Source organism: Micromys minutus (assembly GCF_963924665.1).
Source record: "Micromys minutus genome assembly, chromosome: 14".
In the NCBI taxonomy this organism is placed as follows: Eukaryota; Metazoa; Chordata; class Mammalia; order Rodentia; family Muridae; genus Micromys; species Micromys minutus.
The window spans coordinates 3,587,301-3,607,797 of record NC_137983.1 but is presented as its reverse complement, the minus strand read 5'-3'; the positions used below and the strand labels follow the sequence as shown (position 1 = coordinate 3,607,797).

Here is a 20,497-nt window from a genome sequence, read left to right as displayed (position 1 = left end):
AGTTTGAACTAGAAAAATTAATCATTGCCAATGTCAAATATAAAACAGAGCTTTAATGAAAACCAAAGGGACTTTTATTCTCATTGGTGGAAAGAAAACAAATACTTTATTCTATTTTTCCCTTAAAGTCCCCAGAGAAGCTTACAACTCCTGGGATGGGAATTCAGAAACCTCTGTCCTCAGGAGACTTATTGCCCATAAGTAGAAAACTGGCTCTTAGGCTGTGAAACTGGACTGTTTTCCACTATAAAGCCCAGATAGAGATACACAGACACACACTACAACTAGACTGATAGCATTTGATGGGGGCCAGGGGAATGTTTCCGCACATTCCAGCTAGAGCCCAACAGAACCATGCTAGGACAAGTACGAGACATGAACCGCCTCCATCCGGGACGCACCCACGGTTGCAGTGATCTGCAAGGAATCGCAGTAGCTGTGTGATGTTACCTGAGGAGGGTGAAGGGCAGGGGACAGGCCTGGAAGGAATGGGTTTTTTTTACTTCAGTTAACTGTGCAAATGAACTTTGCAGAACACGTGCTTTCAGCCCATTTGTCCTTCTTCCATTGGGCAGGAGACTAAGTTCCATCACCTTTGCGCGGCCACATCCCATCTGTACAAGGGTATTCAGTGGGAAAAGCATGGCATTCTCAGGCTTGCTAACAGGGCACAGAAGTATCACAAATTGTCTCCCTGCTGGAAATGTTAGCCTGCAAGGGGCAACAGAAGGGTCTGCTGTGTGCCCAGGCAGCCACAGTATACCCCACATACAGTCTCCACGGTTTTACTTACGGCTGTCAGCTGAGGCCTAAAAGTATTTAAATAGATAATTCCAGAAATGAGTAAATTATATTTTAAGTAATGCTTATTTTAGGATATTGTTATAATTATTCTATATTATCATGAATCATTGCTGTTACTCTCTCGCTGTTAATGCATAGTTTGAATGTTACTGTGGGTATAAGAACAGAGAAAGCCACACTATATACAGGGCTTGGTATTACTTATGGCTTCGGATTATTCATTACTTCAGGTACCCAGTGATAGTCTTGGGGCATACCCCACTTGTATAAGGGGACACCATTACAATAGCCTTGGAAGAGCATGAGGGGTCTCTCCTGGTTTCTCTCATTTCCATTTTTGGTTCTGCTTCAGTGGTCAGTGATGAGAGAGATAGAACAAGCCCTGCAGCTCTGTGGCTCCATGACCCATCATCACCTGTGCAGCCAGGATCTCAGCAGAGAAGTCCCTCCACTATTCTTTTGAAAGCTACCTGTGTGAGGACACCAGTGATGCCAACACCTGTCCCAGTACCAGGATGTGTGGCAGTGGTGATGGGGGTAGGGTGGGCCAGGAGACAGGATCAGATCCTTGCTCCCCACTGACTCCCTGTAACTCTGGGGTGAGCCGCCCCTTTCTATCATCTACTTTTCACCTGAAAAATGGGGACATCGGCCTTATTTTTCTTGCTAGGTTTTGTAATGGTAAAGAGAAAGCATGCTTGAGCAACCGCTACCAGTAGTTCTGAAAACTATAGAAAACTATGAAGGTGTGGAATTACCCCCTGGAAGGTTCAGCTTTTATTTATTTTCCACTTTTAAATATTGCTAGCACTCTGAATCAACACGGCACTTGGAACAAAGGCCAGAAAATCGGCCAAACTTAAAAGCCACCGAGGGGGTTAGTGTGCAGATGCCCACTCACCTTGCCTCACAGTCAGATGCCCCTAGTAATGAGCCACACGAAACAGCCACACACAGGTATCTGCAGGGTAATTACTCACCAGCTGCTGTTCTAGGGGAGGGACCGCATCATGATGGCCGTAGATTATGCCAGGGTTATACTGACTGAAAAGAACTGGATAAAATACCTTCTTTCCTGCAAATCAGAAGGCAAACATCTGCTTAAGAGAGTGATTCATTCCACTGCTGGTCTTGTCCGTACACACTCAGCTGTCTGAAATAGCCCAGGCGTTTATGTCTACTCTCTCTTGTCTCTTCATTAAACTCTAGACTAGATCTCAGAAGTAACCCACCAGCTAGACCGGTCAGTCTGACTCTTGAGCCTTTCTGTCCTCCCAGGATAAGAGTATAGGCATGTTGTTTATAGTCAATGGCTGGCATTGTATTCCCCAACGCACTGCATGTGGAGTACTCTGACCCTGGGCAGCGGAGGGCTCAATGGTGCTGCCCTTCACCAATGTATCTGGAAGAATTGCCTCCTTTTAACAGCAAATGACCACAGCATGGTTCTTAGCTATGTGTAGCTGAGCCTAAGTCCACAGATAATATTTTTGTATCTGATTTCTTCCAGCCATTGCCTTGGTACCACCCCAGAGCTACCTCTCTCCCTCTCGTGCTGAGTGGGTTTTGTAGGCCCATGTCCTCTGGCCTACTGTGGCTCCCGCGTGTTCCACTCATTTGACTTGCCAGTGGGAAACAGAAACGGGCACAAGACAGAGTTTCAGAATTAGTTCCCAACAGGCCTATTGTGCAGCACCCAAGGGTGAATTAAACAAGGTGACCCTCCTTGTCTTTGTTGCTGGAGGAAAGTGCGTCTCGTCCTGAGCAGGACCTCAGGACGGACTGTGCACAGAGCAACTGCCGAGTGACAGAGAGAGCTGGTGCGGGAAAGCAGTAAGAACGAGGCAGCACAGACCTGGTTGTGTGTTCAGCCTACATGTGTTGAGGAACTCAGAGGTGAAGTAGATGTCCACGTCACAGAAAAAGAGCAGGACATTACTTCCTTTCCAGAAGCGGGCTCCGACATCCAGTCCCTTTCCCCGGGAGAACTCTCCATTCAGCTGGATGAAGGTGAAGTTTCTAAAATTGGCAGCTCTAGAAGGTGGGGAAGAGGAAGGACAAGGGTTAACTCACTGTCACAGTGTCCAGGAGGACAGAGTCCCTCAGAAAGTGCACAGCTGGGGCCATCCTACTCCGAGCATTCTCTTCCCCTGAGGGGACCCTGCCCATCAAGCCAGGACAGGATGGCAGACTGAATAGACACCAATGGGGTTCAAAGGACAGAGAACCTAGCAAAGTTGTTTTGTTTTGTTTAAAAACAGTCCAGTCTGGCTTTGGTTTCATAATCTTCCTGCCTCATCTGACATTACAGGTATATGCCACAATGCCCAGGGTCTACTGAAATTAGCTTTTGAGAGTTAATGATATGTATATGTGTGTGCAGTTGCCCACAGAGTCAAAAAGAGGGTGTTAGATCCCTGGAGCTGGAGTTACAATTAGCTGTACGCCACCCAGCATGCATTCTGGGAACCAATTTAGGTCCTCTATGTGCTCTTAACCACTGAGCTATCTCTCCTGTTCCTCATGAACTTTCAATGTGGGTTTATTTCTTCTATTTCTGGTAGTTATTCTTTATTGAGGCTGCTATGGTTATCATGAATGCATATTTGTTGTGATGAAATTTGGAACTGGTAAAGGAGAAACAAAACCCAGAGACATTTTCAAGTATCCTGGGTCACTCAAATATCTCAGTGCATAAAGTTCAGTCACTGTAGAATACAGTTCCTCAGCATCTTTTTATCTGAATCCAATTCCAGGAGCCAGGTAACATGTTCTTCATGTGTGTTGCCTCAGACAAGACTAAAATTTATCTTCCTCCCTCTCTTTCTTCTTTCCTTCCTCCTTCTCTCCTGTTTTTCCTCCTTCCCTTCTCCCTTTCTCCCCTTCCTCCCTTGCTTCCTCCCTCCCTTTCTCCCTCTCTTTTTTCTTTCTTATCTTCTTCCTTATCCTTTCTTCCTTCTCCTTCCTTCTTTCCTTCATTTCTTCCTCCCCCCCTCCTTCTTTCCTTCTTTCTTCTCTTCCTCCCCTTCCTTCCTTTCTTATTCTCCTTCCTTCCTTTTTTCCTCATTCACTTCCTTTCACTTTCCTCATTCACTTTCTCCCTCCCTTTCCCTTCCCTCTTCCTTCCTTCCTCACTCCCTCCCCTTTCCTTCTTTCCTTCCTACCCTGTCTCCTTTCTTTCTTCCTTCTCCTTCCTTCCTTCCCCCTTCCTCCCTCCTTTCCTCCTGCTCTCCTTCCTTCCCCCTTCCTCCCTCCCTTCCTCCTGCTCTCCTTCCTTCCCCCTTCCTCCCTCCCTTCCTCCTGCTCTCCTTCCTTCCCCCTTCCTCCCTCCTTTCCTCCTGCTCTCCTTCCTTCCCCCTTCCTCCCTCCCTTCCTCCTGCTCTCCTTTCTTCCTCCCTTCCTCCCCCCTCCCTCCTGCTCTCCTTCCTTTCTTCCTCCCTTTTTTCTTCTTTCCTCCTTCCCTCTCTTTCCTTCTCTCCTAACTTAGATATGTCACTGTGGCATGGCAAGAAACAGGACCACTTTGCAGTTAGATAGCACCGGTGCATCAGACCTGGCTGCATGGTAGGTTAGCTTTGAGGGGAGGAGACACCCATTTCTCACTCTGTTCTTTAGTTGCTTTATTTGCATAAACAGAATAATAGCAGTCTCCGTAGCCATCTTTGAGTGACGATTTTAGTGGTGGAAAGGACATCTATGAACATCAGCTCCTGCCGTCATCAGCACATGTAAGGATTCTCAAGCCCCGGGCACTGAAGCCAAGAAGAGTCTTTAGTTTGCTGTACTGCCTCCCAGATAACAGAACCTTCGGAAACAGGACTCGCCTGGGCAAAACATAATTCACTTGGTGCAAGAGGGACCTGGACAGCCTTCCAGCAGGTAGAATGAACGGCTGACTACATTCAGTCCTCTTTCAGCTCCTGTGTGCCGGGGCTGGCATCTGGCAGGTCTCCTTGTTGACTCCACCCATCTTTGATCATGGCTTGTTTTCCCTCACTCCTTGCCCTTCCTAACTTGTCCCAGCCCCACCAGTCCTCAACTTCTCCCCATCTTGAAATATTCAGTAGACACAGAAGAAAAGGTATTTCCATCACTAATAGTTTGCCTTCCTTGCAACTCTCTTGGCTGAAGGGCAACACAAAGTATTTAAGTCCTAAGCTGTTCACACACCAAGTGATGCTAGGATCTGGGAATTTGATCTCAGCAACCAGTTTTGCAACTCTTCTGGGACTGATTGTCTTCTTTCAGATCTCAAAGGAAGCTTTGGTGTTTTATCTTGGGAATCTATGGCCCAGCCTAGTCTTGGTCTGATGCCAGACAGGACAAACAGGATATACAAACCTAAGATCAAAGTAGAAGATGATGCTATGTGAAAACCCTGCTCTTTGAATCAGCAATCCAGAATCTAGGACCTGCAACCTGCCTGCTGTCTATGAGTATGTGTGAGCATAGACTTAAATAGAAGTTAGAGTGTTCTAGCCTTGGCTGTGCCTTTACTTATTTGGAATCAAGTTAATGGAATCTCTTGCCTCTGCCGCCTTTTTCCAAAACCCTGTCCACCTACCTGCAGGGCACCTTCATCTCTACCATCCTCCTGGACTGTGTCTCACTCACTTTAGTCCCCTGGTTCCCCTCCTCCTCCAGAGCCTTGTCCTTTGCTCAAGGGTGGTGGCTCCAGCCCAGTTTCTTTGATTAGCACCTAGACTATGTTCTGATTCTTTTCAGAATTGCAGCTGGCACCAGCTAAGAAAAACACAACTGTTTCCACAGACACACAGGTGCCAGAAGGACCTGGAAGGAAGCCCTGGGCTCCAAGAGGTTTCTTCAGCCCCAGCTGTTCTAAGTCACCGGAGCCCATGTTCCTTTGCTCTATTTATTCAGTTGCCAAGTGAAACTTTACCTGGGGGAGGGGACTAGATTTCACCTGTTCATCTAAGGGGCTTTCCAGCCAGTTCTTTTAAATGCTTTATCCAGAGTCTGTCTTATGTATTTGTTTCAGTTTTAAAAAAATATTTTTAGATAATCTGTATCAACATTTGATATGTTATCCCTTTACCCTGCCTGCTCACATCCCACCTCTCCCTCCATTTGCCTTCACAAAGGTGCACTCCCTCCTGATCGCACTCTTCACCCCACTGCCTTGGCATTCCCCTACATTGGGAAAACATGCCCTCTCTGGAATAAAGCTCCTCTCACATTGATGCCAGAAGCTGCTATCTTCAGCTACATATGCAACTGGATCAATGGGTTTCTCAAAGTGCACACAAAGGTTGGTGTTTTAGTCCAGGGGAGTTTTGGAGGGTTTGGTTGGATGATAATGTTGTTCTTCCCATGAGGTTGCAACCCCTTTCAGCTTCTTAGGTCTTTTCTTTCGCAACCTCAATGGGGTCCCTAAGTTCAGTCTGATAGTTAGCTGCAAGCATCCTCAGCTGTATCTATATGACTCTAGCATAGTCCCTGAGGAGACATCTCTATCAGGTTCCTGCCAGTAAGTACTTCTTGGGATGAGCTATAGTACTTGGATTTGGTGACTGCATATATGGTGGATCCCCAGGTGAGGCAGCTTCTGAGTGATCTTTTTCTCAACCCCTGATCCTCTATTTGACCTTGAATTTCCTCCCATGAGGGTTTTGTTTGAAAAAGGACTGAGGCCTCCCCATTTTGTCCTTCCTTCTTTTTGAGCTTCATAATGTCTGTGAATTGTTTCTTGGGTATTGGATATTCAGAGTTTTCTGGGACTAGTACTCACTTATTAGTGAGTTCATACCATGTGTGTTTTTTTGTGACTGGGTTACCTCACTCAGGATGATAGTATCTAGGTCCATCCATTTGCCTACGAATATCATGAAGTCATTGTTTCTAATAGCTAAGTAGCACTCTATTGTGTAAATGTATCACACTTTTTGTATCCATTCATCTGTTGATGGATGTCTAGGTTTATTTCCAGCTTCTGGCTATTATAAATAAGGCTGCTATAAACATGGTGGAGCATGTGTCCTTGTTATAGTTGGAGCATCTTTGGTGTATATGCCCAGGAGTGAGATGGCTGGGTTTTCAGGTAGTACTATGTTCAGTTTTCTGAGGAACTGCCATATTGATTTTCAGAGTGGTTGTGCCAGCTTACAACCCACCAACAGTGGAGAAGTGTTCCTCTTTCTCCACATCCTTGCCAGCATTGTGGCTTTGAAGAATGAGTTGGGTAGTGATCCTTCTGTTTCTATTTTGTAGAATTGTTTGGAAAGTATTGGTATTAGCTCTTCTATAAAAGTCTGATAGAATTCTCAACTAAACCTGTCTGGTCCTGGGCTTTTTTTGATTGGTAGGCTTTTGATGACTGCTTCCATTTCTTTAGGTGTTATGAGGCTATTTAGATGGTTTATTAGATCCTTGTTTAACTTTGGTATCTGGTCTCTATCTAGAAATTTATCCATTTCCTCCAGATTTTTCAGTTTTGTTGAGTATAGGCTTTTGTAGTAGGATCCGATGATTTCTTAAATTTCCTAAGTTTTTGTTATATCTTCACTTTCCTTTCTGATTTTGTTAATTTGGATACTGTCTCTTTACCTTCTCGTTAGAATGGCTAAGGGTTTAACAATATTGTTGATTTTCTCAAACAAACAAACAAACAAACAAACAAAAAGACAAAAAACCCAGCTCTTGGTTTTGTTGATTCTTTGTATGGTTCTTTTTGTCTCTATTTGGTTGATTTCAGCTCTGAGTTTGATTATTTCCTGCTGTCTGCTCCTCTTCAGTGTATCTACTTCCGTTTGTTCTAGAGCTTTCAGCTGTGCTGTGAAGCTGCTAGTGCATGCTCTCTCCAGTTTCTTTTTGGAGGCACTCAGAGCTATGAGTTTTCCTCTCAGTACTGCTTTCATTGCATCTCATAAGTTTGGGTATGTAGTGGTGTCATTTTCGTTAAATACTAAAAAATTTTTAATTTTTTTACTTCTTCCTTTACCATGTTCTCATTGAGCAGAACATTGTTTAGCTTCCATATATATGTGGATTTTTGTTGTTTTTGTTGTTATTAAAGACAAGCTTTAGGCCATGGTGATCTGATAGGATGCATGAGAGTATTTCAATCTTTTTGTATATGTTGAGGCCTGTTTTGTGACAACTACATGGTCAATTTTGGAGAAGGTACTGTGATGTGCTTTATAGGAAAGTATATTCTTTTGTTTTCGGATGAAATGTCCTGTAGATGTCTGTTAATTCCAGTTTGTTCATAATCTCTGCTAGTTTTGCTGTGTCTCTGTACAGTTTCTACCTCCATGAGTTGTCCATTGATGAGAGTGGGGTGTTGAAGTCTCCCCTTATTATTGTGTTTGGTGTAATATATGCTTTGAACTTTAGTAGGATTTCTTTTAGAATTGTGGGTGCCCTTGTATTTGGAGCATAAATGCTTAAGATTGAGAGTTTATCTTGATAGATATTTCCTGTGATGAGTAAAAAGTGTCCTTCCTTATCTTTTTTGATAACTTTTTTTTGAAAATTTATTTTATTTGATATTAGACTAGCTATTCCAGCTTGTTTCCTGGGACCTTTTTTTTTGGGGGGGGGAGTTTTTTCCCCAACATTTTACTCTGAGGTAGTGTCTGCCTTTGTATCTGAGATGAGTTTCCTGTATACAGCAAAATGCTGGATCCTGATTACATATCCTGTCTAAGAGTCTATGTCTTTTTTTATTGGGAAATTGAGTCCATTGATATTAAGAGAAATTATAGAATAGTAATTTTTGTTTCCTGTTATTTTTGTTGTTTGAGGTAGACTTATGTTTGTGTGCTTTTCTTCTTTTTGTTTTTTTGCATTATTATTATTATTATTATTATTATTATTATTATTATTATTATTATTATTTTGCTTTTCCTTGGATGTAGTTTCCTTGGATTTTACCATTTATCATCCTTTGTAGGGCTGGATTTGTGGACAGATATTGTGTAAATTTGGTTTTGTCCTGGAATATCTTGTTTTCTCCATCTATTGTGATTGAGAGTTTTGCTGGATATAGTAACCTGGTGTCTGTATGATGTCTTTCTAAGATCTTCTAGCTTTCATAGTATCTGTTGAGAAGTATAGTGTAATTCTGATTGATCTGCCTTTATATGTTACTTGTCCTTTTTCCCTTACAGATTTTAGAATTCTTTCTTTTTTGAATATTCAGTGTTTTGACTATTATGTCAGGAGGAGTTTCTTTTCTGGTCCACTCTATTTGGAGTTCCGTAGGCTTCCTGTATTCATGGTCATCTCGTTCTTAAGGGCAGGGAAGTTTTCTTCTATAATTTTGTTGAAGATATTTACTGTGCCCTTTAGTTGATATTCTTCACCTTCTTCTACATATATTATCATTATGTTTGGTCTTCTCATTGTGTCCTGGATCTCCTGGACATTTTGGGTTAGGAGCTTTTCTGTTTTTGCATCTTCTCTGATTGTTTTATCTATGTTTTCTATGTTGTCTTTGGCCCCTGAAATTCTGTCTTCCATCTCTTTTGGTCTGTTGGTGATGCTTGCATCTGTGACTCCTTATTTCTTTTTTATGTTTTTCATCTCCAGGGTTGTCTTTGTGTGTGTATGTGTTTCCTTTATTGTTTCTATTTCTGTTTTCAATTCCTTCATCTGTTCGGTTGTGTTTTCCTGTAATTCTTTGATTTATTTCTTCTGGTTCTCTTGTAATTGTTTAAGAGAATTATTTATGTGTTTGTCAAAGATCTCTATCATCATCATGAAGTATGACCAAGTCTAAGTCTTATTTTTCTGATGTGTTTGGCAATCTACTTCTTGGTGTGGTGGGAGAGCTGGGTTCTGATGTTGCCAAGTTGTCTTGGTTTCCATTGCTTAGGTATTTTGCTTTTCTCTTGCCATGCTGTTGTCTATGATTATAGGTTATCTTGTTGTCTCTGACTGAAGCCAGTTTCTCCTGTGGTACTGAGGGCCTGTAGTCTCAGGAAGAAAATTGCTTCTGGTTGTTTGTGTTTTTGCAGGCAGTGATTGCAGTGACTCAGTTCTATCTCAGTGGGCTCATATTGGAGAGCTCTTGCAAGACTTCTCTGTAGGCCGAGCCATCTGCAGGTGGGTCCTAAGTCTTGGTTTTAGTCACCCTGCTTTCTTGCTTGGCTGAAAAAGACCTGATCCCAGATTGTACCACACTAGTTGTCTTCAGGAAGCTCCAGACAATTTCTCCTCAGACTACCGGTAGGGTATGTTGCAAGCTCCCTGTGGGCTTAGGTGGTACAGCACTTGCAAGGCTTCTCTGGGGGCTCAGACATCCTCAGGCAGGTCATGTGTCTTGATTGCGGCCAATCTGCCCTCTTCCTGGGCCAGAAATGACCCACTTGTTACAGTTTTTATACCCTCTGAAACCAAGTCTCCTGAACCACATTTGTTATCTGGATTACAGAGCAGGAAGGTTGTCATTTCAAAATACAGTGCTCCCTCAGGTTATATCTGACTTAGAATTTCAAAGATAACTCTCTTAAGGAAATTTTTAATTTTTATTCTGAAAGGTTTTAAATATAAAAGCTTACTTATTTATCAATTTTAATGAGATAGGATCATGTTATGTAGACTGGGCTAGGCTCAAACTGACAATCTACCTTCCATCTAAAGTGTGGGGTTACAGGAATGTGACCCACACTTGGCTTAAGCATGCTTCTGTTCTGTATGAACATGTCCTAAGCAACATTTCCTATGGCAAGAGGCACATTTTCTTTAATGTTCCATTGGAAGAGCAGGGACACTGCTATGTCTGTCTGGGATAGCCTACATTCAACCTGAACAGAAACTTTTTAACATCATGTCCCATTGAAGTAGAAGAATGCAAAGTGAGTTGTATGAATGCCCGAGCTAATGTTAAAGACACAGCGACCTATTAGTTGTACAATGGCAAACAAAAAGCAAAGAGGTAGCAAGTTTAAGAGGAAACAAAAATCTGACTTATCTGCCTGCCCAATGCACAAATAAATTTACCTGTTCTGTGCACAAACTACTCATACCCTGGCTCAAGATGCTTTTGCCAATAAACAGCTTCATCTGCTCCACAGCATGGGAAACAAGGAGGAGGGGCCAGGGACTGCATCACGGTCTTTGGAAAAAGAGGAGGGACAACCATGGCACTAGTCCTTGAGATGACCTTCATTTGGATAATTTTTTAAAAAGCGTTTAAATGTTACCCTCTCTGCCTGAATGTGTTGCTTCTAAAGAAAAATTATTCCCAAAACTAGGTCCAGAGAAACGCTTTGTCTGCCCTCACGTAGCAGCAATTTGCTTTTTTCCTTTTCGCCCAGGCTTTCTACAAAGATAAACTATTCCCTGAAATTTCCAGTGCACTACCCATTTTCAATTTGGATCACAACCAGGCTCCAGTGTACACTGGCTGCCCCAGGAGGGCATCTCTGTGTGTGCATTGTTTACACAGGAGTAGTACTGGGGCAATAACACATGGAGCCCAGCAGCCTGTGCCTCACAGAACTCAGTTGACTACAGTCCTTCCTGGCCCCTTCATCTACCTTGGACATGGCTGCCCATGGACAACTTTCCTCTGGCATCTTCAGAAGACCTGACACCTCACTGGGTCCTAATTAGTGGGGCACATGTGCACAAAAAAAGCAGAGTGAGTTAGAATCATCAATGGCCTGGGGAGGACAGTACTGCCTCTGCCATCCACCTCTGGGTTCCCCTTGGCTGCTAGGATAAAAAAACCTCAAAGTTCATTGTGCAGTGACTTCCTCATGTGAGAAACCTCATGGCCACGTGTGTAGACTAGAGTCCACATGCAGGCATTCAGGTCTGCTGGCCACCTGCCCCAACTCTGGTGACAAGTCAGTAGATGCTCATGATAGAGGAATCAAAAAGGTGTGCATCTGACTGGGACCGCCTGTTTCTTCTCAGGATCCTTTCCCAGTAGATAGTCTTCAGATCTTTCTGTGAAAGGGCTCTCTTCACACCTCTTGAGTACCTCCTTGCAAACTACAGAGCCCTCTCTGGTCATATGATTGAGTCCTTTCCCCGTTGTTCTTGTATCTTGATAACTTATTCTATCAAGTGTACCAGTGCACAGAGGCTTTAGCAGGTTCTGATCCTTTCAAGGAAACAACCCCACACCCCTTCCTCCTTCAGACATGATCCAGCTCTGGCTCATAAGCGGCACATACATGGACAAAGAAGAGACTGAAAACACTCTGTACAGCAAGAGATGGGTCAGTAGAAATGACTGAGGCTCTCCAGTTACTTCCTGTAGAACTTGCTGTCTGGAAAGAGCTTTTCCTTCAAAGAGAGTTCAGCACCCTCTCATGGCTAACCAGAAAGCCCACTTCATACAAGCTCACTTCCTACATTCAAAGAAGCCTGGTACCAGTAGAAAGGTTTGGAATGGTAAATAAAAACCTTATCTTTTAGGAGGAAGTAAATGCACAGCAAGAGAAAACCGAGCTGAGAAAGTAGGTTGTAATTTGTTTTGAAATATTTAATTTACTCTTACAATGAAATGTAATAATTGTTGGCATGCTGATAGTTGTAGCATAGCAAGAAACAGGCATTGAGCACGGTGGAATGGGGTCTCTCCCTCTCTCTCATGTAAGTGTCTACTATAGACTCACAAAGAGATGCACAATTTATTCCTAATTACTTCTTGAATTATCTTATTAATTGATGAAGCACTTGAATTTCCCACTCAGTTCTTTTCTTTGATATAATAAATCTGCTGTGTGGGGACCTCTCGGTTACATGCAGTCATTTTTGTAGAGGTCGTGTTGACCTGAAAAAGCCATTGGTTCTGCTGCTTTTAATTCCCCTGATTGCCTTACATTTCTCCAAATGAGAGGATTAAAAGTGATAAAAGACCTTGCTGCCTCATATGGTTGGTTCTAATACAGCATTTTCTCACAACTGTAAAGAAATTGGCTTAATGTGACACTTCCCATAATAAGCTTTTATTTAAGAAAATACTTTAAAATTTTGCACAGACGCTAGGAATGATCATGGCAGATGTGTAATTTAAAACTTTACACTGCACAGCCTTAAGTATCACAATGTTTTATGGACTCTTCTGTCAAATGAAGACATTTGAGTGCAGTGAAGAACTGAAAAGCAGACACACAATCATCTCATCTTTTCTCTATAAGCATTTACAATAACTAATTTTGAATTCTCAATAGTCCGAGCTTACATAAGCCGGTTTTTGTGAGTTTGTATAGAGAACTCAGGTATAATTTTCCACTAATTCTAAAGTTTCTTGTAACGTTGTAGCTTTGTCCAATAAGAAGAGAAGATGGGAGAAGCATTGGATTCTTGAGTAGCAGGGCAGACCACTGCTTATTAGGATGGACCCTCTTAGGCCAAAAAAGGGGGTTGTTTTATTTTATTTCTGTAGTCTATGCATGGAAGGTTTGCTTTACTTTGACTGTGGAAATCAAAGTCTTGCTTTGGCAGACATTAAACAAATTTGCTGATGTATAGAAAGACACTGAGATGGCAACATGGAGGAGGTTTTGCTATATAGTTTTTACAGGAAAACAAAGAGCAGCCACATGAACATGGTGTTGTGGCCTTGAGAAGAACTGGGAAGGAGGTGAAGGAAGTGAGGCTTCCTTCCTACTCAAGAAACCATGACCCCAATGCTGACCCATGAGTCATACAGTAGCCATGGTGATATTTGTAAGTGTGGAAGAGCCAACACAAAGAATCTGGACGGTAGCTACAAGGGATCTGATGTGCAGGGGAGCACGTCCCTTTGCTTCTTACTTCTGATTTCCTTCACAGACCTGTGGTGGTTTGAGTGAGAATATTCTGCCCACAGTCTCAAGTTGTTAAGCCCTTAACCATCAGCTGATGGTAAGGTTATGCAACCTCACTGTAAGAAGTTTATCTGTCACTTAGAGGAAAGGACTTGAGAGTTGATAGCGTTTTCCTGCTTCCAGTTTTTTCTTGTTTCCATGGTCAGGCTGAAAGGTGTGATCAGTCATCCCTCTGCTTCAACTGCCCACTGCATAACTCCCTCCCATCATGTTCTCTAACCCTCTAAAACCATAAAATGAAATGAAACTCTGCTCCATGATGCTTTTGGTCATGGTATTTTACTACAGGAAAGTAACTAATACAGAGCTCAAACAACAGAGTCAGCCCTTTAATCTCTCCTTAAAGCATGGACCTATAACTCCTGCCTCCTTGCTCTGTCTCTGCCCTGAGTCACACATTGCCCATACGGACAATGACATCTGAATAATTCCTCAAAAAGCCTGGATCAAGCTGTCCCAGTACAGTGTCTAAGATATAATGGACCCTGTGCTGATTATTCTTCTTCTTCTTCTTCTTCTTCTTCTTCTTCTTCTTCTTCTTCTTCTTCTTCTTCTTCTTCTTCTTCTTCTTCTTCTTCTTCTTCTTCTTCTTCTACTTCTGTCTTGAGTAAGCAATGGATTTTGTATTCAATGCCACACAAAAGAAAGAAAGCAGCCCTAGCCCTGCAGGGGATGCAGAAGGACTGTAAGACAGAGACTGAGGGACTGGAGAAATGTATCAGCCATTAAGAACCCTTACTCCTCTTGTAGAGGACCTTGGTTTGGTTCCCAGCTCACATGTGAGCTCATAACCAATTATAACTCCAGTTCCCAGGGACACTAATGCCCTCTTCTGACCACCATGAGCACTGAATACCTATGGTACATAGTCACATGCAAATGCACACCCATACACATAAATAAATAAACCTTTTAAAAAGACAGACATCAACTGGAAAAACGGCCACTTAAAATACAAGATGTACACACATACAGACATACATATATATACACATGTATCTATCTGTATACAAATCTGTTTACATGTATATATTTGACTGAAGTAAAAATATAAATGACAATGAACTATTTTGAAGTGCAGCACACAGTAGCAATTATTTTAATCACAACACTGAATAACTTTCACCTCATTATATTTCCAGTGTGTTGTCTTGACCTCCAGGTTCTAATGAATAGTCACCCCCCACTATTCCTTTAAATACCAAACTCCTGGAAACTACTAATATACTTTCAGTCTTAAAAATGTACATATGTTGGAATGTTGGATATTTCACATAAATGGGATTAGACATTGTCAGTCCCTTGTGTCTTCCTTTCATTTACAATAATGTTTCTGCATTTCATTCACATTGCTGCATGTATTAGTATTTTGCTGCATTTTATAGATGAATAGTATTTTATTGTATGGATATTTCAGGTTTTTTAGTATTTTTGGTATTTACTTTTTGTTTGTCAGACAATGGGCATTTGAGTTGATTCCACCTTGCAAATTGATCATACTACTGAATGTTTGTGCACATTTGTTTACATGTTTATTTTCAATTATTTAGGATTTACAGAGGAAATGAAACCTCTAGTTTAGAAGATAATTCTATTCTAAGTCATTTGAAGAAAAGCTGGACTCTTATCCAGTAGCGGCACCATTTTACATTTCTGCCATCTGTGGTCAAAAGTTCCAATTTGTCCACATTCACAATGACATTTGTGATTATCTGACTTCATTTGTGATTATCTGTGGGATTTTAGCCAAGAATTTACATGTGGTCCTCCTGCCCTTGTATACACATAAGTTCATCCCTCAGTTATCTGGATGAAATCTCCATGAAATGACAAAGATGTGATGGCTTGAAATGCCATCACACACTGTGGTAAGGCACGCCCATGACATCACCACCAACACAACTACAAGCCTTTCTTCCCCTCACACACATATGGTAGAGCAGTCTCTCTCTGTGTGTGTCTCTGTCTCTCTGTATCTCTCTCTCTCTCTCTCTCTCTCTCTCTCTCTCTCTCTCTCTCTCTGTGTGTGTGTGTGTGTGTGTTTGTGCCCATGTACATTCACAAATAACATATGTATATGTACATGTGTATGTGATTACATGTACACGTTTGTGACTGTGTGTGTGCCTAAAGCCAGAAGTCAACATCAGGTGTCTTTCACATCAAGTGCTCTTCTTATCTTTGGAAACTGAATCTTTCACTGAAGCTGGTGCTTACTGATTGGCAAGCTCTGAGGAACTTTTTATCATGCCTCCCTCTTCCAGTTCCAGAGTTATAGGCACACACAGCCACACCCGGAGTGTCGGAGAATCAAACTCAGGTCATTATGTTTGGACAGCAGGTGCCTTACCCAAGGAGCTAGCTTCCTATCTCTCAGTGTCTCATTGTTAGTGCTTCAATTCCCAGATATAATTTCTCTGAAAGATGTCTCTGTGTTCTCATGATCAGAGAAAGATGAATGTGTTGGTGTCTGATAATTCAACTCCAAGTTACAATTTAAAAAATATCCTACTATACAGTTCCAATCAAGTCAGCCTCTTAGACTTGTGCTGCTCAGAGTGAGCCATGGCCAGATAAAAGAGTGTGAGGAACCTGAAACACGAGTTCTCTGGCTGCAGCTCAAGCCTGCTGACTCAGACGATCTGGTCCTGGGTCCAAGCACTCTGCATGTTAAAAGCATACAAGGTTATACCAAAACTTATGTGTATTTGAGATCCATTAAATGAAGCTTTTATTTGAGAGTAGATGTATCCTGGGAAAATATGTGGAATAAGAAATAATTTGTGCCATTTTCAGCGACAGGGGCTTGTAAACATCTTAACTACAGTCTTTACAAAGGAACCTACTATCTTCATATCACAGGACATGTACATGGGTGTGCACCTAGGCATGTGCAATGAAATTAGTGTTTCATCGAACAATGCATATACTTATTACCTGTGATTCATCTGGAAAATTTGCAGCCTACTCTACTCTAATTTTCAAACATACTGGACTAAGCCTACTGAATTGATTTTGTAATTCTCTAATGAATCACAAACCAGAGTTTGCAAAACACCAATCTGTAGCAATCAACTGAAATACCAGGCTCAGCTGAAGAAGTATAAACTCAGAGGAAGGAACATAAAACATTGTGAACTAGTCATTAAATAAGACTTTATTTTTAGATATTCTTAAAATGTTTGCATTTAGCTGGATTTAGAACAGTTTAACTACAATACAAATCTCCAAATGATGGGGATTTCAGTTAGCCTGATTACAAATCTCATTAACATGTATGGATCTTAGGAAGGCACTGAGGAGCATTTGGCTCTCCTGTGACTGGAGTGAAGACCTTAGAAATGAGCTCTCTAAGCCCCAGTTTTGTCAGCTATGAAAGAGGGACAACAACAATATGTACCCCAAAAATCCAGACACAAAGGGCCAGAGTGCCTGGGGAGATGGAAGTCATGTGGTGACCCAGCAATAGCCCTAGCAAGTGGGAGGCAGAGACAGGGCATCCCAGGTTCAAATTGTTATTTAGACTTTTGGAAACTTCTAGTAATGAAAAATAAAATGCCATTGAATAAGCATTCTTGTATGTCTATTGTGTGTGTGTGTGTGTGTGTGTGTGTGTGTGTGTGTGTTTGTACGTGTCTCTCTGTGTTATATGTGTGAAGATACCTATAGATTCCTTGGAGCTAGTTAAGGGTGGTTAGGAGTCACCTGACACAGGTTTTCTGAGCCAAACTGCAGCTCCTGGAAGAGCACCCAATGTGCTGGGTCATCTCTCTAGCTCTAGAAGCAGATTTTGTACCCTCTTTGAGAGTAGAGGACAGCAGGATCCCCGGATAGATTAGTAAATACCACCACATGTCTGGAACCACTAATGATGCACATACTGATACATACATGTCTTCTTCCTTGTAGCAAAAAGGGTGCCACCCTCTAAGTCTACCAGGGTAGATTGAGTTTTTAAGGGCACATACATATATTGAAATCTTATCAGTGAATATAGGCCTCAAAACTTACTGGGCATGCCAGAACAGAGAAAGTAGGTTTCCCAATTAGACCCCATAAGTGTCATACACCCAGCACTGAGATGGCCTTAGCTACACATTAGCTTATCATTGGATCCTTGCTGTGTGTATCAAGAGCCAAGAGCAGAGAACTCCGGACTGTTGCTAGTTCTTTGGCTTAGTTCTATCCATGACTGTTGATGTGGCCTGCTTGACTGCCTATCTACCTACTTCCTTCCTGTCTGGACCTGAAACCACTAATAGAAACTCTGACCAGTTTCTATTCTTTTGTCTCTACAGTTGATTATATCTTCATTCTGAAACCAACACTTCTGTAGCTCAATCCCTACAACACCATTATCTTTATAATTCTATGTTCTTTGTCTTGTGAATACAGACTCTACTTACACTTCTCTGAGCCCACTTCTAAAACATATTAAAGTTGGCCTCAGCCTCTTATACTTCTTTTGTTACTCTATATAGGCTTAAACAGATATAGGTGGATTTACGACATGCTATGAATTGTGTGGTGTTGAGAGTTAAGATTAAAATACAATAACATAGAGTTGCCTCAGTCAGATCACCAAGAGAGATAAGATCACATGACTAATTCATACTATTAGAACTGCTCGACCATAGGGGGAGAGATGGCTCGATAGTTAAGAGTATTTTCTGCTCTTGCAGAGTACTTAGGTTTATTTCTGAGCACCCACCTAGTACTGAGTAAATCACAACTGCTATAATTCAAGTTCTGGGGATTTGACATCTTTCTCTAACTTTCTAAGAGGACCAGAAACGCAGACAGTGGATGTAGACACATGGACGCAAAACATGCATACACATATTATGAAAATAAACCTCATCTTGTGAATTTATTGCTACTCAATACATTTAAACATTTTAGAAAGACATAAATGTGTCACACAATGATTGTGGCATCATATGATTATGGCATTTACTAACTGGGAAACATGACATGGGAGGAATTGCTTGAGAAAAGTACTTATACTTCCAGTCCCAAGAAAAAAAAACATTTTTTTTTCTAGGTAGATTTATGTTGTCGACACATGGTTGGATAGTGAAGAGGTAGGTGGGGAAAAGGCTAGGAAAATGAAAGAGGGGGAGATTCTGGGAGAGAAATCATGATGGAGCTCAAGAAGGGTGATCTGGATCCAGGTAGACTTGATTGGTGTTAGGTAGATATGAATATTTTAAGATTCTATGAGTCTTTTATCTCATATAGAAATACATTTTTTATCTTTGTCCATTGGATGTAAGCTTATTGTGCAGAGGGTTTGTGGGTTGAGAATTAAATATATAAACCAACATAAAAAGTTATTGGGCTTTGGAGTCATGTGCTGGGTAATGGAGAGATGAAACATGACAGGGCAGCCATATTCACCCGGGACAGAAGTAACAGGGTGGGCAGAGTGACCCGACTGTGAAGGGAATCTTGTGGAAAGTGTACCTTTCAGACTGAGAGACAGAGTCCATGCATTCAGCTCCACACTAGAGCGGAGTCCACAAAGTGAGATGTGGCATGGGGGCGGGAGCACGTGATAAAGGTATAAGCCATATTTTTAATATTTACAACAACAATTTCCTATAACATGTCTAAACTAGTCTTCTACTTGTCCATACTGATTTTATAAATCTTAGTCTGTGTAATCATTAGCAAGTGTCTCAACATCTGTTGAGATATGAAAAAAGTGCCAAACCTAATACAATGGAATTCTGTGTGCACGTTGGAGTCACCTGCTTGGGTAGACTTTTAGAATACTTTGGACAGGAGCAGTTGCCTGCAGTTTAGTGTGCAGCCCCTAAAGGTGACCACCACATTTTCTTTTCTATCTTGATTACAGGTTTGAAGCTTCTGGAAAACATTAAAGACAATTTTGTCCAGAATGGACATTGGCAAAGATGCTTACACTTGCACATTGGGCACATAACTGAACCCTAACCATCTGTGGTCTCCATCCATGAGGAGAGAGGGGAGTGATACTGCAATGCATTAAACCCAAGAAATTCCTATTTAAGTTACTTTTAGGGAATCCAAATATTTTGTTGGATTTAATACTCCTCATACACAGGCTTTACTACTTTTAACTCCTACTACTTTAGGATAAGGGTGGACAATTTTTTTTCTATAAAAACCCAGATAGTAATTTTTTTAGGCTTTGTGAATCTGACAGCCATAAATAATATGTAAATCAACAAACCCACTCCATCCAATAAATCTTTATATACAATAGCAGATGTGTATGTAGATTTAGTTGTAGACCTATAACTGATGACCTCTGCTCTCAGGAACTTTGAGATTTTAATTGTGACCACTAACACAAGTCTGATGGCAGCATTAGGATAAACACTGGAAGTGTTCTCCATTTTAGAAGTCATTCTTCAACTGTCATCCAATTACCATTTACCAGGAACTCCAAACAGACAGTCCTGTTTATATCTAACCATGTGGACCTGTTCAGAATACTTCTGCTTCTGAGTACTGTCAAAACTTCACACATAACAGAGCTATTCACCTGACTTTTTCTGTACATCTCTATGACACACAATCATAGGGCAAGAAGGTTCCATGCTGCCTTCCTCATTTGTACAAGACTCTATAGATTATTTATCTTGGATGAGAAAAAGAATCCATCTTTGCTGCTTCTGAATACCCCTTTACACTCTTCAATTAACTAGTGAGTTATAAACCTACAACCCCAGGCCTAAAGGTTTTGATGAAGTAATTTCATCAACCGGATGTGTTTAGTCAAGGATCCTGCCTCAGCCATCCACTCTGAGTGTCTCCTGATGTCTTTAAATGAATGATGGATGAAAGGCAAAGAGGAAAGGGTGAGCCTGAGTATTGCTCTTTGACTGTCAAGCAGTGGCTGAGTAGGAACTCACTTC

At 41.6% G+C, this 20,497-nt stretch overlaps 1 protein-coding gene across 2 annotated transcripts in view; it reads right to left on the bottom strand.

Moving 5' to 3' along the window:
* CSGALNACT1 (chondroitin sulfate N-acetylgalactosaminyltransferase 1) overlaps positions 1–20,497 on the bottom strand; it is a 341,897-nt gene that overhangs the window by 12,977 nt on the left and 308,423 nt on the right. For both annotated transcript variants that reach the window (XM_080928538.1, XM_080928539.1), the window contains exons 7-8: positions 2,660–2,838; positions 1,785–1,879 (exon numbers count right to left, since the gene is read on the bottom strand). In XM_080928538.1, coding sequence (XP_080784664.1) covers positions 1,785–1,879; positions 2,660–2,838 — 274 coding nt within the window. The remainder of the gene's footprint in view (positions 1–1,784; positions 1,880–2,659; positions 2,839–20,497) is intronic.